The sequence below is a fragment of the Bombina bombina genome, chromosome 6 (genome assembly GCF_027579735.1).
Source record: "Bombina bombina isolate aBomBom1 chromosome 6, aBomBom1.pri, whole genome shotgun sequence".
NCBI lineage: Eukaryota > Metazoa > Chordata > Amphibia > Anura > Bombinatoridae > Bombina > Bombina bombina.
This window is the reverse complement of record NC_069504.1, coordinates 603,216,158-603,240,132: the sequence shown is the minus strand read 5'-3', so window position 1 is coordinate 603,240,132 and position 23,975 is coordinate 603,216,158. Positions and strand designations below refer to the sequence as shown.

The 23,975-nt window shown below is 38.3% G+C and overlaps 1 protein-coding gene across 1 annotated transcript in view; it reads right to left on the bottom strand.

The window, feature by feature from the left end:
* The window catches only part of ADAMTS17 (ADAM metallopeptidase with thrombospondin type 1 motif 17), a 611,877-nt gene that overhangs the window by 90,240 nt on the left and 497,662 nt on the right, over positions 1-23,975 (bottom strand). The window contains exons 19-20 of the mRNA XM_053717604.1: positions 4,783-4,942; positions 2,952-3,087 (exon numbers count right to left, since the gene is read on the bottom strand). Of these exons, the coding sequence (XP_053573579.1) occupies positions 2,952-3,087; positions 4,783-4,942 (296 nt within the window). The remainder of the gene's footprint in view (positions 1-2,951; positions 3,088-4,782; positions 4,943-23,975) is intronic.

The window sequence follows — 23,975 nt, the reverse complement described above, 5'->3', positions numbered from 1 at the left end:
GTCTCAGGTAGATAGACTTTTACAACTAGAAAGATTTAGATACATGAGGGATGACAAAATAGAATTACATGAGTTTATGTTGGAGAAGTGGAGACCATGATCTCTGACTTACGACCTAGTGCATAGAACGACACCCGGTGATGAGGACCTGGCAGCTCTTGCTGGACTTAGGGGCTCTGTTCTGGAACCCCCTCAAAATGGAATGCATTAGTATTACCTCTCCTCCCCATACCTCCTTACCCCTTTCTTCCCTTTCGCCTTCCCTTGCCCCCCTCCCCCCTCCTTTTTTTTTTCTATTTTTTTCTTTCCCTGCCTCCCCCCCTCCTCTCTTTCCTTTCCTCCCTTTTTTCCTTCTTCTCTTTCTCTTCTTACATACTCGATGTGGCAGCGTGTGTTTAACTGCACGCAGAGCCCATTTTATCTTCTAGACTTTATATAACTAATATACTGTTCTTGTTACATATTATAAGTTTGAGTACATACTCGTGGGACTTTGTAACCAATGGTGGACACTATTTTAAGAAATCCTTTTAATCCATCAGGTATTATGTGAATTGTTTTCTGGTTTTAAAACCCAGTCCTGGATAAATACGGACACTCCACTGTTGCCTGTGAAATGCTAAATTTTCTTTTGTAACCTTTACCTTTCGATGTATGTACTGTTATTACTTTTTCTTAATAAAGCTTTGAAGAAAAAAAATTACACTAACACCCATAAACTACCTATTAACCCCTAAACCGAGGCCCCCCCCCCCATCGGAAACACTTAAATTAAAATTTTAACCCCTAATCTGCCGACTGGACATCGCCGCCACTTAAATAAATATATTAACCCCTAAACCGCCGCACTCCCGCCTCGCAAACACTAGTTACATTTTATTAACCCCTAATCTACCATCCCTAACATCGCCGACACCTATCTACATTTATTAACCCCTAATCTGCCACCCCCAATGTCGCCGCTACTATATTAAAGGTATTAACCCCTAAACCTAAGTCTAAACCTAACCCTAACCCCCCCTAACTTAAATATAATTTAAAATAATCTAAATAAAATTACTAAAATTAAATAAATTATTCCTATTTAAAACTAAATACTTACCTGTAAAATAAACCATAACATAGCTACAATATAGCTAATAGTTACATTTGTATCTATCTTAGGGTTTATATTTATTTTACAGGCAACTTAGTATTTATTTTAACTAGGTAGAATAGTTATTAAATAGTTATTAACTATTTAATAACTACCTAGTTAAAATAAATACAAATTTACCTGTAAAATAAATCCTAACCTAAATTACAATTACACCTAACACTACACTATCATTAAATTAATTACCTAAACTACCTACAATTAATTACAATTAAATAAACTAAAGTACGAAAAAAAACAAACACTAAATTACAGAAAATAAAAAAATAATTAATTTTTTTTAAAACTAATTACACCTACTTTAATCCCCCTAATAAAATAAAAAAGCCCCCCAAAATAATAAAAAGCCCTACCCTATACTAAATTACAAATAGCCCTTAAAAGGGCCTTTTGCTGGGCATTGCCCCAAAGTAATCAGCTCTTTTACTTGTAAAAAAAAAATACAATACCCCCCCACATTAAAACCCACCACCCACACACACACCCAACCCTACTCTAAAACCCACCCAATCCCCCCTTAATAAAACCTAACACTACCCCCTTGAAGATCACCCTACCTTGAGATGTCTTCACCCAGCCGGGCACAAGTGGACCTCCAGAGGGGCAGAAGTCTTCATCCGATCCGGGCTGAAGAGGTCCTCCAAGTGGCATAAGTCTTCATCCAGACGGCATCTTCTATCTTCATCCATCCGGAGCGGAGCGGGTCCATCTTCAATCCGAGCAACCTCTTCAAACGAAGTCCAAGTGAAGAATGAAAGTTCCTTTAAATGACATCATCCAAGATCAACCAATCGGAATTAAGGTAGGAAAAATTGAAGTTCAATCCTATTGGCTGATCCAATCAGCCAATAGGATTGAGCTCGCATTCTATTGGCTGTTCCAATCAGCCAATAGAATGCAAGCTCAATTCTATTGGCTGATTGCATCAGCCAATAGGATTTTTCCTACCTTAATTCCGATTGGCTGATAGAATCCTATCAGTCAATCGGAATTTAAGGGACGCCATCTTGGATGAAATCATTTAAAGGAACCTTCATTCTTCGCTTGGACTTCGTTTGAAGAGGATGCTCCACGTCGGCTGGATTGAAGATGGACCCGCTCCGCTCCGGATGGATGAAGATAGAAGATGCCGTCTGGATGAAGACTTCTGCCGCTTGGAGGACCTCTTCTGCCCAGATCGGATGAAGACTTCTGCCCCCTCTGGAGGTCCACTTGTGCCCAGCTGGGTGAAGACGTCTCAAGGTAGGGTGATCTTCAAGGGGGTAGTGTTAGGTATACCAGCGTTGTCTTAAGGGAGCGTTAAAAAAAAAGTCTCGTTAGCAACGCACACCTGTTACCACAAAACTTGTAATCTCTGTGTTTATCTGTAGGCTTTTACTGCAGTCTCACAGACAGTCGGATTTTCAAAATAATTTAAAATAAAGCCTGAACACAAATGACAATGATCACAATTTTAATGGGCTGCTGCAATGCTGCCTGGGTAAAATTCAGCCACATTTTACAAAAAAGATAAAACAGTTATTTGCACTGTATCCGAAGCTCATCTGCCAAACCTATTTGTTCTATATAACTTTAAGTCATTATTTACTTGCTATGGAATTCATGATTTAAAAAACAGATTCTAAAACATCGTGTAACCTTTTTTCACTGTCCGAGTTGAGTTTGATGCAGCTGAAAATGATTTGTGGAAGTTCCTTGCCAGCAAAAGTTATCAGATCTAAATTTGGCCCTATGATTCCAGAGATTTTAGTACAGTAAATGAGTATGTCTCTGTCTAGTCAGTTCTTGTACCCACCTGGACTGGCATGGATGCACGTTGCATTTCCGGGCCTGAGGAGCAGGGCGAGAAACTTGAGGGCATAAGCTCTCATTCACTATTGCCATAGTCTTGTTAACTATCTTTGTGCAGGAAACAACAGTTTTTCTCTCGCCTGAAAATAAAACAAAACAGTATGATGTTACAAAGCACGCAACTTTAGTCATTGAAGGGATGTTAAAGTGAAAAGTAAACTTTCATGATTCAGATAGAGCAAGACTTTGGAAAAAACATTCTGGTTCACATCCATTATCTAATTTGTTTTATTCTCTTGTCATCCCTTGTTGAAAACCATACCTAGGTAAGCTCAGCATTATTGTAACATGGTCCCTGAAACATGCACAATTTGGAGAATCCGATTATCTTGATTAGTATTTTTGTATTGATATTATTGGTGCACTATTTCTGCAAACTCTTGAATATTCAAGCTATCTTATATAGGAATAAAATAATTTTCTGCTGTGCCTTGTTTATTTGCGCTCACAGTTACTGCTAGTATACTTGCCAAATGGTCGGCATAGTGAAATACCAATGGACAGGAAACTCTTTGGTAGATATTTCCTTAGGAAAGAGAGAGTCAGAGGGGCGAATGTGTTTATATTCGAATGTTAGAACGAATGTTATTGTAGAAATTCTATTTACATAACAGAATGTTGATAAGAATGAATATTCATAAAAAATTCTATTATTGAATGTTATTTACAGAATTTGAATGTCACAATAGAATTTGAATAATACATTTATAAAACACAGTTGTAGACTAGAAATAATATTTTGAATGTTACATTCGAATTCAAATTTAGCATTCAAATTCGAATATTACATTTAAACACAGTTGTAGACTAGAAATACTATTTTGAATGTGACATTTGAATTCGAATGTGACATTCGAATTTGAATATTACATTTATACAACACAGTTATAGACTAAAAATACTATTTTGAATGTGACATTTGAATTCGAATGTGACATTCGAATATTACATTTATTATAAACACAGTTGTAGACTAGAAATACTATTTCGAATGTCACATTCAAATTCGAATATTACATTTCGAAATTGAATGTGATATAAAATACATAGCTAAACATATTATTCGAACAAATATTTTCGAAAGTTATTGAAAAATTCAAAAATTAAAATTCGAAAAATAGAATGTTGGAATGTTATATAAACATTTGAAATTCGAGTCGAACGAATGTATAAAAATTCGCTTTAAATTTCACATTTTTAGAAACATTCGCCCCCTTCTCTAGGCAGGGGCCTCTCTTCCTACAGAGACATTACCTAGAAATCCTAGTCATGTACCCTAAAATGTGTGAAGTATATAACATTCAAATGAAGGCAGAAAATGCAGGCTATCCCAGGATGCTTTGCACAGTCAACAGTGTGACTGCACATAAAAACATTTAAATTGCAGAAATTTAGGATTATAGTCACTGCACAAAGATTGCCATAGCGACCTTAAAGATGAACAGACACATTACAATAATAGTGATAACAATATCTATTAAACAGGATTTGTGCTGCTCCATTCAGATGTGTCATTGGATGACCCTAGCACAGAGACACACAAATACAACAAAACACACATATAATGTGATGAATAAAAAATAAATACATTTACAATGCAATAAGCTTTAGCAAAAGTAGAATATACAGTGAAAACATTATATGTCATGTTTTCAAGCACACATTAACTAAAGCAGGTTTTACACATCAAAATTGTTCTCTCTCAAAAAGTGAAGACAAGTTTGCTTTTCATTACATACATCCTGATGCTCCACCCTGACTGACTGGTACTGTACCTCCTCCACACTGTACACTGCATCCCTCCCAGCTGCTATGTGTCCACATGTACTGGGCATCTGGCTGCTTTTCTGGCTCAGATTTCTGCTCCGCTGATTGGTTGACGGAGATAGTGTACTCATAGTGGATCCCATAGTTTTGGTCATGAAACAGCAAAACCTGTTTGAAGGCAGAACAATAAAAAGGATCTTGAAGCACCCATTCTAAACAACATTCCACAAATAACTAGTTGCAACACCAAAAATCCACTCAGCAAGACTTTGTGTTTTACAAAATCTGAGGTACCATCATTATGACACCGTATAGCCCATTTGATCTTATTCTAGCTCAATCCCTCCCAAATCACTTTGATGAAGAAACTCTTTCTTAACAGATTCCATTTCCATCTATTGCCCTCTATAACTATTAAAGGGACAGTGTACTCATTTTTATTTTTATTTAATATTTTTTTCAAGAAAACAATAACAACATAAATTAAAACATAATTAGTGTCATAAGTCAGTAAGAAAATTCAACATTGAGAATAGTTTTTTTTAAGTTACCTCAACGTGTTTCCTATGTAGAGGGGAGAGTGGTAAAAAAACACAGCACACTTCCCCCTACTTACAGGCATAGGCCTATATTTATCAAAGTCTGGCGGACCTGATCTGACAGTGCGGATCAGGTCCGCCAGACCTCGCTGAATACGGAGAGCAATACGCTCTCCGTATTCAGCATTGCACCAGCAGCTCACAAGAGGTTATGCCACAATGTAACTTGTGTCATACGGGCGGCGGTACTCTAATGTTTTCTCCTCTTTAACGTGTTCCCAATGAACCATTTTATCTACTGGAGTGTATTAAATTGTTTACAAAAAGCTCCTTCACCTTTATTTTCTCATTTGAAATTGCATATTTTGCCTATTGTATCCCCACCTATACTGAACATTCCTGTACTTAAGTACAGGGTACAAAAAATGTGTAAACAAGACGGTTTAGATAAAATAATGCTCCAAGTGGGGGGGGGGGGGCTGCAACAAAGAGGAATTAAAATTTTCATATTCAATTGCTCTCACAAAGGGCCTGATGATAAAAAAAATTGCCACCATGGAGAAAAATTGCAAAATATCTTTGGGATTTTTTTTACCATATATTTTCATTAGGAGTCTCTCCTTCACATACATAACCCAGCATAGGATCTCAAGGTAAAATTTGTGTTTCTAAAATTCTTTGAGGCCTTTGAGTAAGCAGTAATAAAGAAGATAAAGAGGACTTTGTGTAAACAATTAGACACAATCCTAAATACACTGCTGTATCAAAAATAGAAAGTGCAAAGTTTTAATGTAATAAAACTTAATGTTAAGTCTAAAGTGATATCAAATACAAAGCACAAAGTGTAAATGCAGGAGAACTCTCATTACATGCAGTGCTATATTGCACTGGGCTTGTCTATCCTTCACATACAGAAATGCAGGGAAAAACCCTTGGAGAAGTATAGCAATATCTGCCTTTTTAGAATTTCAAGAGGGATCTTGCAATGCATTTAATATCAACTCGTCTGAGCTGAGAGATTTATATCATCAGGCCCTAAGTATTGGCATTTGAGTAGCTATACTATAATTGCGTTTGTAATGTCCATCGCCGTCGGCAGTTGTGCACGCATCCTCAATGGAATGTTGGCTCCGTGGTCATCGGTCTTCAGCTCCGCTCCGACTTCACCACCTGAAACAGGACCTTCTCTGCCGGACTTCAGGAACGGTGAGTACCAATCTGGGGGTTAGACTTTTTTTGGTGGGGTTGTTTTATTTAGATTAGTTATGGGCAGTAAAAGAGCTAAATTTCCTTTTAAGGGCAATGCCCAAACAAATGCCCTTTTCAGGGCAATGAGTAGTTTAGGTTTTTTAGTGTTAGGTTCTTTAATTTTGGGGAGTTTGGTGAGTAAAAGAGGGTTTTTCTGTAAAAGAGCTGTTTATCTTGGTGCAATGCCCTGCAAAAAGCCCTTTTAATGGCTACTGGCAGTTTATTCTTAGAATAGAGTTTTTTTTTTAAATATATATATATTTTTTAGATTAGGGATGGGCAGCAAAAGAGCTGCCCATACAAATGCCCTTTCCAGGGCAATGGATAGTTTAGGTTTTTTAGTGTTAGGTTTATTTATTTTGGGGGTGGTGGTTTTTACTGTTATGGGGGGACTTTTGGGAACTGCAAAATAGCTGTTTAACTTAGGGCAATGCCCTACAAAAAGCCATTTTAAGGGCTATTGGTAGTTTAGCATTAGATTAGGGGGTGTTGGGGGGCTTTTTTATTTTCATAGGGATTAGGTTTTATTTTTTTATTTTTGATATTTTGTTTATTTTTTTCTGTAGTTCAATTTTTTTTTGATTTAACAACACATAGACTGAGAGGGAGCAAATGAGAGGGGAGAGAGAGCAAAAGAGAGTAGGGAAAGAGAAAGCAAAAGAGAGGGGGGAGAGATCAAAAGAGAAGGGGGAGAGAGAGCTAAAGAGAAGGAGGAGAGAGAGCAAAAGAGAGGGGGAGAGAGAGCTAAAGAGAGGAGAGAGAGAGCGCTAAAGAGAGGAGGGAGAGAGAGCAAAAGAGAGGGGGAGAGAGAGCAAAAGATAGGGGGGAGAGAAAGCAAAAGATAGGGGGGAGAGAAAGCAAAAGGGGCGGTGAAAGAATCCATCTGGATGGATTCTTTCACCACCCTGACATTTTCGGAATCCACCTGGATGCAGCGTGAGCTGCATCCAGGTGGATTCTGAAAATGGCAGGATGGTTCCGTCACCACAATAGACTGCCCTTGCAAATATGGCAGGGTGGTTCGGTGGTTCCATAACCACAATAGACTGCCCTCTGGGTAGGCTTTCCCACTAGTACAGTAATAAAGAAGAATTTGTGTAAATAATTAGACAGATAAGATAATGAGGTATTCTCTCCCTTCAAGATCCGCCCATTGTGGGCCAGATTACGAGTGGAGTGCTAACAGTAAGCGAAAAGGGGTTTATCATGGGTGTTTGCGTGCATCGGGTTTACCGCTTGTAGTACAAGTTGAAAGTAAACGCGATTGCATCCACAGAGCTCTGGTTAACTGTTTTGTGAAACAAAAAAGTATGATAAAACACAACAAAAATACCTTACAGTCTATGGGAACTGTGTGTTCCCTGTAAATATATATGTATATGTATATTTCTGACTTTACCTATAACATATATACGCATATTAACACATACATATATATGAATATAAGCATATACATATATATTTTAAAACTGCTGGCCATCACTGCGCGACTTACCCCCTTCGCTGCGCTTCTGTGCTGTGTATGACGGCATGAGAACGAGGCTCCCATCAGAGCCTATGGAAGCTCGCTCATTTGCGTGTGCTGGTATTACAAAGTGGAGGGCAAATATCGCTTTAGCAAAAACGTATATTTGCGCTCCACTTATAATATGGTTCAGAGTTGGGGTGTCACTAGTATAAAATTACATGCTACATGCAATTAAAGCATTTAATTTTTAATTATTATGGCCTTTTCAGACACTCCTGAGGATTGCTCTTCAAAAAAGGATACCAAGAAAGAGAAGCAAATTTGATAATTGCAGTAAATTGGAAAGTGTATTAAAATTGCATGCTCTACCAAAATCATGAAATGTTTGCACCTGAGCGATAAGGGGTATATCGTAAGGGTTTGCACTCACTGGGCTTACTGCCTGTATTACGAGTTGAAAGTAAACGCAGTAGCGTGAGCACAATTGCGATTTATGCTATAATCATTACTGCGATTTCAGAACTCTGGTTAACTGTTTTTCGAAACATAAAAGTGTCACAAAACACATAAAACATACATTACAAAATATAGTTACAATCATAATAACAACATCTAATAAAAATATTCAAAAAATATTGCACACAATAGCTATAAAGGCTCAAAGATAGGAGGTCTCAGGTGTTAGGGAAAAAAAGGCAGCAAAGAGCTTTAACATAGAGATACATACATGTCTAAATATGTATATGTATGACAATGTATATATATGTGTACACATGTATTTGCCTTTGCCGTTAAGTAGATGAAAACATATATATGTTATCAAAATATCATATATATATATATATATATATATATATATATATATATATATATAGAGAGAGAGAGAGAGAGAGAGAGAGAGAGAGAGAGAGAGAGAGAAATATGTATTTATGAATAAATAGAACATTGGAATATGAAATAGATATATTTTCATGTCTTGTTAGCACAAATGAGAATATGTGATGGGGTTTGGTTTTTTTTTCCATCTCCATTGACTTCTATGGGGAATATGTGAACACAAACGTGATATTCTAAAGTTGGATTTTTGCGCTAGAGAGAAAACAGTTTATTTTCAATGTTAATCTGCGCTCCACTCGTAATATGGCCAAATATTTAGTCACAACAAAATGGTCAATGTAATGTTAAAGTGGTGCATTCTCTATAGTAAACCTATGAAATTAGTGTTTCTGACTTAGTGATTAACAGGAGTAATAACTTATTTTTTCCAGTTTTGTGGAATAAGGCATTTAGCATAGTTTATCATTATTTTTATGTATAGCTATTTTTCTTGTAACTGTCACATATTATGAGAGTGTCATAATGCCGGAATGAAACCAAGCAGTGACATTGCACAGATGATACTTTACCAGGACCATTACACAACTATTAACCATGTTGGTGTCTGTTTATTGGGCACTGTAACTAATTAGTTGGAAGTTCTAGAGCCTGTTTATTGGGCACTGTAACTAATTAGTGGGAGGTTCTAGAGCCTGTTTATTGGGCACTGTAACTAATTAGTGTGTGTGTGTGTGGGGGGGGGGGGGGTTAGAGCCTGTTTATTGGGTACTGTAACCAATTAGTGGGAGGTTCTAGAGCCTGTTTATTGGGCACTGTAACTAATTAGTGTGAGGTTATAGAGCCTGTTTATTGGGCACTGTAACTAATTAGTGGGAGGTTTTAGAGCCTGTTTATTGGGCACTGTAACTAATTAGTGGGAGGTTCTAGAGCCTGTTTATTGGGAACTGTAACATATTAGTGGGAGGTTTTAGAGCCTGTTTATTGGGCACTGTAACTAATTAGTGGGAGGTTCTAGAGCCTGTTTATTGGGCACTGTAAATAATTAGTGAGAGGTTCTAGAGCCTGTTTATTGGGCACTGTAACATATTAGTGGGAGGTTCTAGAGCCTGTTTATTGGGCACTGTAACTAATTAGTGGGGGGTTATAGATCCTGTTTATTGGGCACTGTAACATATTAGTGGGAGGTTCTATAGCCTGTTTATTGGGCACTGTAACTAATTAGTGTGTGGGGGGGGGGGCGATTATAGAGCCTATTTATTGGGCACTGTAACTAATTAGTTGGAGGTTCTAGAGCCTGTTTATTGGGCACTGTAACTAATTAGTGGGAGGTTCTAGAGCCTGTTTATTGGGCATGGCAACTAATTAGTGGGAGGTTCTAGAGCCTGTTTATTGAGCACTGTAACTATTTAGTGGGGGTTCTAGAGCCTGTTTATTGGGCACTGTAACTAATTAGTTGGAGGTTCTAGAGCCTGTTTATTGGGCACTGTAACTAATTAGTGGGAGGTTCTAGAGCTTGTTTATTGGGCACTGTAACTAATTAGTGAGAGGTTAGAGAGCCTGGCTTATAATGCTCTGTCCTCTTGTTGCCGTTCTATTGTTTTCATTGCAGATGACAATGGTCTCTCTACAGCTTCAGGCTCTTTATTGGGCACTGCAACTATTTAGTGTGTGGGTGGGGGAGGCGTTCTAGAGCCTGTTTATTGGGCACTTTAACTAATTAGTGGGGGGTTCTAGAGCCTGTTTATTGGGCACTGTAACTAACTAGCTGGAAGTTCTAGAGCTTGTTTATTGGGCACTGTAACTAATTAGTGAGAGGTTAGAGAGCCTGGCTTAAAATGCTCTGTCCTCTTGTTGCCGTTCTATTGTTTTCACTGCAGATGACAATGGTCTCTCTACAGCTTCAGGCTGCCGAAACGTGTCAGCTGATCTCACAACCACAGCCTACACATGTGTGCACTATCCTGTATATCGTGACTTTTTACTGTTTATCAAATAAAGGATTACCTTTTTAACTGACACTCCCGGAACTGATTTTGTTTTTCGTCTGACTTTCAAGTTGTGTCTTCTTCTGAATTATTTAAACAACAGCTATGTATTGAGATGGGACCCTCTCTGAAATGCTGTTCTTTGTTAGTTTTTTTTTTTTTTACTCTGCTCTGCAGATTGCATACAAGCACTATTTCATCATCTAACAGAAAAGCTAATTTGTAAATAAATAACACAATAAGTTCAAGAACTTTAATATGGTAGATAAACTATACCCTCACAAAAAATGGAGTGATATATTAAAGGAATCTAGGATAAAGTTGTTTGGTACAGGAAGACCTTGTATAACTTTAAAGATGTTTTAATAGTAACTATAGTCCTTGTTTTAACATAATTAAAACAATATACCAAACAACATTACAAAAATGATCTGATCTACCCCCTACTGGGAGTGTAAAGTCTTCCCAACATACCTGTTTACGTAGCATTTCTATAACCAGTACTTCAGATCTTTAGGTAGAATCCCACTCTCTAATTGAATTTGCCATCCTGCAGGGCAGGCAATAAAATGCCTTTATAGCACACTACTAGAAAAAGAATGGGGGAAGATCTAAAAATTGTAAGAGGTCCAATATGGTAAACGCAAAAAATGTGTTGTTTGAAAATTAAGGAAATGTAAAGACTGCAACACAGTTGTTACATCTGCATTAAATAAGAGAAGGCAAGCAAAAATGTACAGTATACACTGATTCATGTGTGTCACTGTTGTTCAAGCCAAACATTTTATTCACAATGAAAAGCAAATGTCATTGTATCTTTCTGAATTTCATATGCCAGTAAAAACATGGTTATATACGAGGGAGACTTGACATGACCAGAAAGACAATATGATCATGGATTCATAATTATTATTTATTGTAACATTATTTGTTTTTATTTATTGTGAAGTAACACACACGCATATATATATATATATACATACAGTATATATATATATATATATATATATATATATATATATTTATATATATTTATTTATATATAATACAGTCAAAGAGAACCCAGCACACTCACATCAACACAGCCACCGGGGTGCCTTCCAAAATTGCATATACAGATACCCCTCAAAGGAAAGGAAAGCACTCTCTGGTAATTTTAAACAGCAGATTTTACTGTGCAAAAGACAGATACATATTAACGTTTTCGGGCCATCGCCCCTCCTCAGGCATGTATATTACAGTAACTTACCACCTTAATGTGCTCACCGTACCATATCCCAAGTGATCCACTCTGCCTCATCTGGAAGCTCCGTAGAACTCAATCGGCGCATCTGGGCATGCGCCGACTGGACTATGGAGCACCATCTGGGCCAACGAAAGAAGCAAAGTATAAAAACATAAGAAAAGCAAGCGTTGTGATCCCGGCACGGCGCAAGACGCACGGTGTATGACGTCGACAAGCACGCAAGACCGAAGTTGCGCTGAGCCCCAGCTACACGTGGAGTAAACCTCCATCGCTCCATAGGCAGCTTGTTTGTTTGTGTCTGCCTGGAGAAGCATCTTTGGAGCTGGAGACGCCGGAGATCCCTGAAGGCAATTGCCGGCCGTTTGCCAAGGCCACAACCTTTATTCAGCCCGACAAGTACCGGAGCACTTGGGGTCGCAAAGGATGGGAAAGACCCGGTGAGAGTAAAGAGGCACAGAGACCTGGAAACTATACCTCCATAAATATACACAGAGCCGCGCCGGAGCGGAGGGGAGGATCCGCCAAGACTGGTGCAGACAGGAGATCTAGAGCAGAGGATTCCTCCCGAATAAAAGAAGAAAACAGCTGAGGAGACCTAAGGTATAGAGCTGAGATCTTGTACCTTAAAAAGGGGGAGCTGTTCCGGAACAGACAGGAGGAGTCACACCAAACCTGGTTTTTGGTGAAGGAGACTTTAGATACTAAAATCACCGCAGAAGAAGTGTCGCATAGACCGCAAGTATACACTTATCTTTCTTTTGCTGATAAACAGTCTTGTCAGGGAGGCTGTCCTGACATTTCTTTAAACAAAACAGTTTGCAAGCTGAGGATATAGAGCTTTACTCTAACCAGTTGTGTATTGGGCTGCTTGCTTTGTGTACCTGAGGCCTTTAAGATAATAAAGGGGTGTGTAACAGGAGAGGAAAACTGTAAAAGCCCACACCACTTGATATACCTGAGATACTAATCTCTGGGGGACTTATATTCTCTGGGTTAAAAATTGCTCTAAGACTGAGAAAGAGACACTACATAAGTAATTACAAGATTCAAGAGACATTGGAGTTACAGCATCTAGTAAAACACAGAGACTATGTTTTTTGCTAAGGGGCAGTTATTATAGATTAATTGGTCTGCCTTATATCTGAATTTAGATATATTGAGATGTGAGAGGATATAATATACTAAGATTTATTGTATGAAGTTTTTTTTTTTTGGTATGATAAGGCCTAAAGGTAGAAAATAAGTGGTGGTACTGAATTGTATATAGTATTAAGACTGTATTAAGACTGTTCCATGAAATTTGCTATCTGTATTGCAAATAGTTAAAGCTAAGATTAACCTAGATGGTTGAAGTAAAATAAACCAATAAACACTCACTCAAAAGGGAAAGTGAGAAAAGAAAATATTTTCCTCTTGAATATCTATGAGTTATATTTTGGATATAAAATAAAAGTATTGCTAAGACCAATCATAATATCTATAGCCTCATATTACGTAGATAAATAACTGCTGTAAATAAAATTGAGGAATTGCTGAAAATTGAATAGGAATTAAAATAGTTTCTGCTGAACAGATTTTTATAAATTTAAAGTGACCTGTTGGTACCCTTTTTATACAGGCAATCACGACACGCATTAAACACTTTTTTTTTTTTTTTCTCACTATTATCACTACTAACAATATCAACACAATTTAGTCTAAACAAGTAAGGACTAGACTTAAAGATAAGGTGAAAGGAAGAGATAAAGGAAGGAGTCTAGATTGAATTTATTTATTGTCTATACACTATATATACACTATTAGAGGTGTTTTTTTTTGTTTTTTTTTTGAAGAGTGCACGCAATTTCACTTCACTTTTTCTTTTTCTTTTTTTTCCTCACTGTAACACAGCCACACATTCCGAAAAATAAAGGCTTATCTTTTTTCACTATCTATGGAAAAATGTATCACCAATGCTAAAAATAAATCCCCTGCCATGCCTGCTAAAAAGGATAAAAAACCTAGATCTGTTCTAGATAACTCAATTGATACAGCAAATACACCTATACAAAATCCAGAGGTAAACATAATGTTCAATCAAATAGCTGACCTTATACTCCCCCAGTTCGAATCCCTTAAAAAAGATATAGCTGGACTGACGAATGAATTCCGACAATTTTCAAACAGAATTGCCGAGGTAGAAACTAGGGTTTCCGAGCTGGAGGACTATAAAAACTCCCAAGAAGTTCAACTTAGAGAATATGATGTTAAGATTAAAACTATGCAATCTAAAATAGAAGATTTGGAAGACAGGTCTCGGCGTAATAACGTCAGGGTGGTAGGACTGCCCGAGACTAGAGAGTTTGAAGACCTAATAAAATTTGCTTCACAAACGCTCCCCCAATTGCTCGAGATGAATATTCAACCAGAAGGGGTGCTAGTTGAGCGGGCCCACAGGACAGGACAGATAAAGAGATTCAGTGATGGGTATAGTAGACCGCGTATAGTGGTCATACGTTATCTTAACTTCCAAGATAAAATTAACATCTTAAGACACTTTAGAAAACTAAATACAGTAATGATAGGTAATACACGCATACATCTCTTTCAAGATTTTTCAATAGAAACCTCTACTAAACGCAAGGAAATGGCTCCATATTGCACAGCTATTATTAAGGCAGGATACAGAGCCAGAATGAGATACCCTGCACAAATATTGGTAGATCTGGACGATACAACTCAAACGTTTAATAATGCATCAGAAGTGAAGCTCTTTTTTGAAAGATATAAAATAGAGTTTAATACTACAGAGAGGAAAAATAGTTAAAAATGATATAGGAGTCAAATTAAGTTAAACTCAAGGAAGACTGGTCTAGGTATTTGGAATGACTGAAATAAGGTTGACAATTGTGATTGGGTGTTTTCATCCTCCCCCCGAAAGGAGGGAGTATGAATTAAATGTTTTCAATTTTGTTTATACTTTTAAAGTGCTACAGGTAACCAAAAAGAAGACAAAAGTGTTACCTGAATATAAATGCTTTCTATACGGGGAGAGAATTATTTCTTTTTTTTTTTTTTGTTGTTGTTTTTGTTTTTTTCTCTCTATGCTCCCCTCCACCCCCCCCTGTGATAAAAGATATGAGAATATAAAAAACTAGAAATGACTTCTGAGCTCAAACTAATATCATGGAATGTGGGAGGGATAACGTCTCCAATTAAAAGAAAGAATGTTTTGAAGCAGCTTAAAAAACAGAAACCTGATATAATCTTTTTGCAAGAATTGCATCTAAAGGCAGCTGAAATTGATAAACTAAAGGTTGGATGGATTGCAGAGGTGCTGGCCACTCCATGTAATAGTAGGAAATGTGGTGTGGCTATTTTATTCCAAAAGAACCTTAGCTACAAGATTATAAACCAGGATCTAGACCCATCCGGTAGATATATTGTTACACAAATAGAAGTAAATAATAAACTCTGGACACTTTGGCCTAGATTTGGAGTTCGGCGGTAGCCGTCAAAACCAGCGTTAGAGGCTCCTAACGCTGGTTTTGGCCGCCCGCTGGTATTTGGAGTCAGTGATTAAAGGGTCTAACGCTCACTTTTCAGCCGCGACTTTTCCATACCGCAGATCCCCCTACGCCATTTGCGTATCCTATCTTTTCAATGGGATCTTTCTAACGCCGGTATTTAGAGTCGTTTCTGAAGTGAGCGTTAGAGCTCTAACGACAAAACTCCAGCCGCCTGAAAATAGCAGGAGTTAAGAGCTTTCTGGCTAACGCCGGTTCATAAAGCTCTTAACTACTGTACCCTAAAGTACACTAACACCCATAAACTACCTATGTACCCCTAAACCGAGGTCCCCCCACATCGCCGCCACTCGATTAAAATTTTTAACCCCTAATCTGCCGACCGCCACCTACGTTATACTTATGTACCCCTAATCTGCTGCCCCTAACCCCGCCGACCCCTGTATTACATTTATTAACCCCTAACCTGCCCCCCACAACGTCGCCGCCAGCTACTTAAAATAATTAACACCTAATCTTCCGACCGCAAAGCGCCGCCACCTACGTTATCCCTATGTACCCCTAATCTGCTACCCTAACACCGCCGACCCCTATATTATATTTATTAACCCCTAATCTGCCCCCCTCAACGTCGCCGACACCTGCCTACACTTATTAACCCCTAATCTGCCGAGCGGACCTGAGCGCTACTATAATAAAGTTATTAACCCCTAACCCGCCTCACTAACCCTATCATAAATAGTATTAACCCCCTAATCTGCCCTCCCTAACATCGCCGACACCTAACTTCAATTATTAACCCCTAATCTGACGACCGGAGCTCACCGCTATTCTAATAAATTGATTAACCCCTAAAGCTAAGTCTAACCCTAACACTAACACCCCCCTAACTTAAATATAATTTACATCTAACGAAATAAATTAACTCTTATTAAATAAATGATTCCTATTTAAAGCTAAATACTTACCTGTAAAATAAATCCTAATATAGCTACAATATAAATTATAATTACATTGTAGCTATTTTAGGATTAATATTTATTTTACAGGCAACTTTGTAATTATTTTAACTAGGTACAATAGCTATTAAATAGTTAAAAACTATTTAATAGTTACCTAGTTAAAATAATAACAAATTTACCTGTAAAATAAATCCTAACCTAAGATATCATTAAACCTAACACTACCCTATCAATAAAATAATTAAATAAACTACCTACAATTACCTACAATTAACCTAACACTACACTATCAATAAATTAATTAAACACAATTCCTACAAATAAATACAATTAAATAAACTAGCTAAAGTACAAAAAATAAAAAAGAACTAAGTTACAAAAAATAAAAAAATATTTACAAACATAAGAAAAATATTACAACAATTTTAAACTAATTACACCTACTCTAAGCCCCCTAATAAAATAACAAAGACCCCCAAAATAAAAAATTCCCTACCCTATTCTAAATTAAAAAAGTTACAAGCTCTTTTACCTTACCAGCCCTGAACAGGGCCCTTTGCGGGGCATGCCCCAAGAATTTCAGCTCTTTTGCCTGTAAAAGAATAAATACAATACCCCCCCCCCAACATTACAACCCACCACCCGCTGTTCCGATCAGCCAATAGAATGCGAGCTCAATCTGATTGGCTGATTGGATCAGCCAATCGGATTGAACTTGATTCTGATTGGCTGATTCCATCAGCCAATCAGAAAATTCCTACCTTAATTCCGATTGGCTGATAGAATCCTATCAGCCAATCGGAATTCGAGGGACGCCATCTTGGATGACGTCCCTTAAAGGAACCGTCATTAGTCGGGAGACAACGGAAGAAGAGGATGGATCCGCGTCGCCTGCTTCAAGATGGACCCGCTCCGCACCGGATGGAAGAAGATCGAAGATGCCGCTTGGAGAAGATGTTTGCCGGTCCGGATGTCCTCTTCTTGCCGGATAGGAGGAAGACTTTGGAGCCTCTTCTGGACCTCTTCAGCACCGGATGTTGGATCGCCAACCCCCGCTTGGGTTGGATGAAGATGTTGGAGCCAGGACGGATCGGTGATACCTGGATGGTGAAGACAAGGTAGGAAGATCTTCAGGGGCTTAGTGTTAGGTTTATTTAAGGGGGGTTTGGGTTAGATTAGGGGTATGTGGGTGGTGGGTTGTAATGTTGGGGGGGGGGTATTGTATTTATTCTTTTACAGGCAAAAGAGCTGAAATTCTTGGGGCATGCCCCGCAAAGGGCCCTGTTCAGGGCTGGTAAGGTAAAAGAGCTTGTAACTTTTTTAATTTAGAATAGGGTAGGGAATTTTTTATTTTGGGGGTCTTTGTTATTTTATTAGGGGGCTTAGAGTAGGTGTAATTAGTTTAAAATTGTTGTAATATTTTTCTTATGTTTGTAAATATTTTTTTATTTTTTGTAACTTAGTTCTTTTTTATTTTTTGTACTTTAGCTAGTTTATTTAATTGTATTTATTTGTAGGAATTGTGTTTAATTAATTTATTGATAGTGTAGTGTTAGGTTAATTGTAGGTAGTTTATTTAATTATTTTATTGATAGGGTAGTGTTAGGTTTAATTATATCTTAGGTTAGGATTTATTTTACAGGTAAATTTGTTATTATTTTAACTAGGTAACTATTAAATAGTTCTTAACTATTTAATAGCTATTGTACCTGGTTAAAATAATTACAAAGTTGCCTGTAAAATAAATATTAATCCTAAAATAGCTATAATATAATTATAATTTATATTGTACCTATATTAGAATTTATTTTACAGGTAAGTATTTAGCTTTAAATAGGAATCATTTATTTAATAAGAGTTAATTTATTTCGTTAGATGTAAATTATATTTAAGTTAGGGGGGTGTTAGTGTTAGGGTTAGACTTAGCTTTAGGGGTTAATACATTTATTAGAATAGCGGTGAGCTCCGCTCGGCAGATTAGGGGTTAATAATTGAAGGTAGGTGTCGGCGATGTTAGGGAGGGCAGATTAGGGGTTAATACTATTTATGATAGGGTTAGTGAGGCGGATTAGGGGTTAATAACTTTATTATAGTAGCGCTCAGGTCCGCTCGGCAGATTAGGGGTTAATAAGTGTAGGCAGGTGTCGGCGACGTTGAGGGGGGCAGATTAGGGGTTAATAAATATAATAAAGGGGTCGGCGATGCTAGGGCAGCAGATTAGGGGTACATAGGGATAACGTAGGTTGCGGCGGTTTACGGAGCGGCAGATTAGGGGTTAAAAAAAATATGCAGGGGTCAGCGATAGCGGGGGCGGCAGAATAGGGGTTAATAAGTGTAAGGGTAGTGGTGTTTAGACTCGGGGTACATGTTAGAGTGTTAGGTGCAGACGTAGGAAGTGTTTCCCCATAGGAAACAATGGGGCTGCGTTAGGAGCTGAACGCTGCTTTTTTGCAGGTGTTAGGTTTTTTTTCAGCTCAAACAGTCCCATTGTTTCCTATGGGAGAATCGTGCACGAGCACGTTTTTGAGGCTGGCCGCGTCCGTAAGCAACTCTGGTATCGAGAGTTGCATTTGCGGTACAAATGCTCTACGCTTTTTTGGAGCCTAACGCAGCATTTGTTTGAACTCTCGATACCAGAGTTAAATTTATGGTGCGGCCAGAAAAAAGCCCGCGGAGCGTTAACAGCCCTTTTACCGCCAAACTCCAAATCTAGGCCTTAGTAATTTATATGGACCAAATGAACTTGATGTTCAGTTCTGGAATAAAATTAAGAATAAGCTGATTCCGTATTTGGACCGTAATTTAGTGATAGCCGGAGATTTTAATATGACTCAACACCCGGAGATAGACAGGTTCAGATTGAGTTCGCCAAGATATTATGCAAGGGAAGCTAAATTTTTTAGGGACTTCTGTAAAACTTTAAACTTAAAAGATATATGGTGAATACAACATCCTGATACACGCAACTATACATGTGAATCAAAATCACATAAAAAATTTTCTAGAATAGATTTATTTTTGCTAGAAGAGAGACTGCGATCCCTGGATGTTGAGTCACAAATCTCGGAAATCACTCTGTCGGATCACGCGATAGTGAGTATAAAATTACAGAGTTCTCCTTCTAGGGGTAAGAATAATAACATTTTTCATTTTCCAAATTACATGTCAAACAATACACAATTTAGAAATTGGTTGGTGGAAGCCTGGAGAGAATATTATAGAAATAACATGGGGTATTTACACAAAATAGAAACTTTCTGGGAAGCAGGAAAGACCGTCCTGAGAGGCGAGATAAAAGCACACATGATCAAGGAAAAAAAGAAATATAAACAACAAGAGACCCAACTTGCTAACCAACTCAAAAATGCATACAGGAGATATTTGAGCCGAATAATACTCATTGGAATAAATACATGCAAGCTAAAGAAGCTAGGGAGCTTTTCATGAGGGAAGCCTGGTCATTAGAAGATTTAAAAAATAGAGCTCGCTATCAAGGATTTCAAGGCACTACTGCCAAGCATTTAGCAAGAATATATAAAATTAGGAAAAATAAAAATATAATAATCCATTAGAGTTGGAGAGCGAAAATGTACTCAAACCACTGAAATCTGTGATATATTCCATAAATATTATAAAAGAATTTATTCAAAGGTAAAGATAGATGAATTAGAGCAAGAAAAGTTCTGGCAGAATATTAAATTACCAAAACTTACTGATGATGATTTAAAGATGATTAACCAGCCAATAACAATTGAAGAATGTGAAAAGGCAATTAATGCTATGAAACAGAATAAAGCCCCTGGCCCAGATAGGTTACCCGCCGAATTTTATAAAATTTTAATTAAAGAGGTATCAACTACCTTAACCCATATTTTTCAGACTCAATTATAACACTAATATATAAAAAGGTAAAGATCCGGGGGGGCGGAGCGTGCGGGCGTGCTGAATGGCCGCACTTTGTTAGAGCTCCTGAAACGGCGGCGGTGGAGCTTCCCCACAGATGAGTACTTACAGCCAGGAGAGATCTGATTTCTACCGTGGCATGAGGGTGAAGCACACGGGGACCTCCGGATTGATTTTCTGAGCCGTGATTACGGCAGAACAGCTGTTTGGGCTCCCGACCCGTAAAGGAGGCCGCATCTGAAGCCTGCTCATGCGTTCTGGAGACGAACGCTGGAAGAAGCCTTTCCTCAGAGGACTGCAGGATTATCATGGTGACAGGGTAAGCAGCGCCACATTGGGATAATGGAGTGCAAAAACGAGTGAATAAAAGCATAATGCCAAATACCAAAATGCTTTAAAGTTATTGAAGGCCCAAAAAACGCCTCCAGCTTCCAACAAAGAGATAATTGAATGCACTCCAGGGGCAAGAGGTGTTGTATACACTAGCTACCGTAAAGACTATATTTTGACTTAATGCCATAAAGCAAGATATACTTCAATCCTAGTGGCATCTAAAAGATAGACTTGCAACATTATACATCAGGAAAGTTCAATTTTATTGTAAAGAGCAAAGGCCTGTACCTGTTTTGTCAGCATGGCGGTTCGCAGAAACGCCAAGAGCGATAAGACACTAAAGTCCACTTTGGTTTCTGGAACAGTGAATACCTTCTTTAAAAGCTCAGATCACAAAAAGAAAAAACCTGAGATATCTCAAGCTTGCAGTGAGGAGGAGGATTTATCTGACAATCCGGATACAGTTCAATCAGCAGCATCCCCCCCTTCACATTCAGCACCATAGTGAAGATGGCCCAGTCACACTTAAAGTTATGGAGGCCCTCATTAACCAGGTTAAATCCTGTATTAAAACAGAATGTGCTGCGCTAAAGAAAGATATAAATGATTTAAGGTGTAGAGTCGAATCCCTTGAGGATCATAATGAAGAGATCACTAGAGATGTTTCTGAGATGTCACGCACCATAGAAAGTCAGCAGCAGCAGATTTCTGACCTAGAGAATAAAATAGACGATATTGAAAATAGAACAAGGAGAAACAATCTTCGGATTCGAGGAATCCCTGAATCTGTGAAAAATGAAGATATATCTGAACACCTACAAAATCTTTTCCAGTCTCTAGCCATCTCTAACCAGAGAGTGATTGATGTTATACCTATCGAGAGGGCACACAGGTCTCTTAGGCCTAAACCAAATGATAATCAGCCCCCAAGGGATATAATAGTGTGCTTTTCGAGCTACAGGGATAGAGAAAAGATATTTCAAATGGCAAGATCACAACCTACATTTTCTTTTCAAGGCGAGAAAATTCAAATTTTTCAAGATTTATCGACCAGAACGCTGTTATTGAGAAAAGAATTTGCACTTTTCACTGCCCATCTGCGCTCACTAAAAATCCCTTATAGGTGGGGATTCCCAGTATCTCTACAAATAATCAAGAATGGCAAAAGATTTGAATGCACCTCCACAGAGGATATTAATGATTTCTGCCAACTTTTGGATATACCGGCTCCTGAGGCTGCAGCCCCTGGACCCTCCAAAGCTTCAACTCCTTTGCCAAGGCCACAGCGGAGACTTTGGTCTGAAGTCATTGGTAAACAACAGCGTAAGAAGATTTGCACAGCTACTACAGATCAGATGGACTCTGCTGTAGCTGTCACTACGTGACCCGATACCCAAGAGTTTGTGAGTATATGGCCGTACACACACCCTGCAGGGTGATACCTTGTTCTATTTCACTTTGACTTTTTACGAAACTGACTATGCATAATCTCGCACCACAGAACCTACTCTGAGCGCGCTTATGCTGCTTGAACTTATTGAGACTTTTGACTTGCAAAAATCAAGTTATTTCCCACAAAAGCTTACAAATGTTGGCTTATTCTCATGTCACAATGGTTTGATATACAATGCTCAATGTTCTATTGTTTTATTGCTTGTATGTCATGCACAAGGTTTGATGTTTTACTGTTCAAAATTATGTTTGTTTTTTCTTTTTATTGTCTTTGGTCTCGAACATGCACTTGATAATACCAGGTCTGTGGGGGCGGCTCCACCGGGCCGTACCTTCCCCATTGCCCTCTCTTTCTCAGCTTCTCACTAGCTGTCTGTCCCCCCCTACCTCTTTTCCCTCGTACCCTTAGCCCCTGCTGGCAGAAGACTACAGTTACCGTACCACTTTCACCCCACATCAATCTTACTCTCCCCCCCTCCTTCCTTTCCCTGTTCCCCTTCCTTCTCCCCCCCCCCCCCTCCCTCTATTCACTGTATTACTTCAGTGTATCCTTGGACATAGTTATTACAAATTGTTCTGTTCCTTTGTTTAACGGTTATATATTTTGGTTTTATATATTTGTACTCTCTGATACCAAAACCTCCATACACACGACACACGTGACCAGTACACCTTGGTTTCCCTTTATTTATAAGTTCCCGGCAACCTACACATGTCAATATCAAAACAACCTAGTCAGTTTAGGCTAGCTACGCAAAATGTTAAAGGTTTTCTCTCACCACAAAAGCGCTCAACAGCCTTCCACGATTTCTATAAAAGAAGAGTGGACATTATCATGATACAAGAGACGCACTTTAAAAAATCTAATGAACCCATCCTTTCGAAGCTCCATTATGACCAGCATTTTTTGTGCTCAGGCCCGACTAGACATAACGGGGTTTGTATATCTTTTAGAAAGGGTACGTGTTTTGAGCTACTTACCAAATATCTTGATAAAGAGGGTCGTTTTCTTGTTTTAGTGGGGCTATACTTTGGTAGACCCATAACTCTAGCTAACATTTATGCCCCGAACTGCCCTAAACCTCCCTTCTTTCATAGGGTGATAAACCAGATACTTGATATTTCAAAGGGACCCATCTTCTTAGGGGGCGACTTAAACTTCCCTATTAATCCCGCATTAGACACGTCCTCAGGTAGGTCATATATCAGGAATACTCAGATAAAAGCCAACTGGCGAGCAATCTGCTCTATTCCCCTCTTTGACTCTTGGAGAACTACCCACCCATCCACTAAAGATTTCTCCTTTTTTTCAAACCCACAACACACTTACACACGTATCGATTATATCTTCTGTGAACAAAGTATGCTTCCCTCCCTTGTTGACTCTAGACTATACCATACTACATGGTCTGACCATAGCATGGTTTGTTCCACCTTTATTTGGACCTCTAAGCCAGGCTTCCAACAACGTTGGAAACTAAATGATCAGATTTTTTTAGACCCTTTAATAGTCACCGATGTAGCAGAGAAAACCACAGAGTATTTCTCTTTCAACAATCACCTAGACACATCTGCAATAACTAACTGGGAGGCATATAAGTGTTTCATAAGGGGGGTGATTATGGGTCACACGCATAGACAACGCAAACAGCGTGCTGCTCAATTTGATTCTCTGACCTCAGAGTTTAATAATTGCGAAAAAGAGCTGAAAAGAAACCCCCA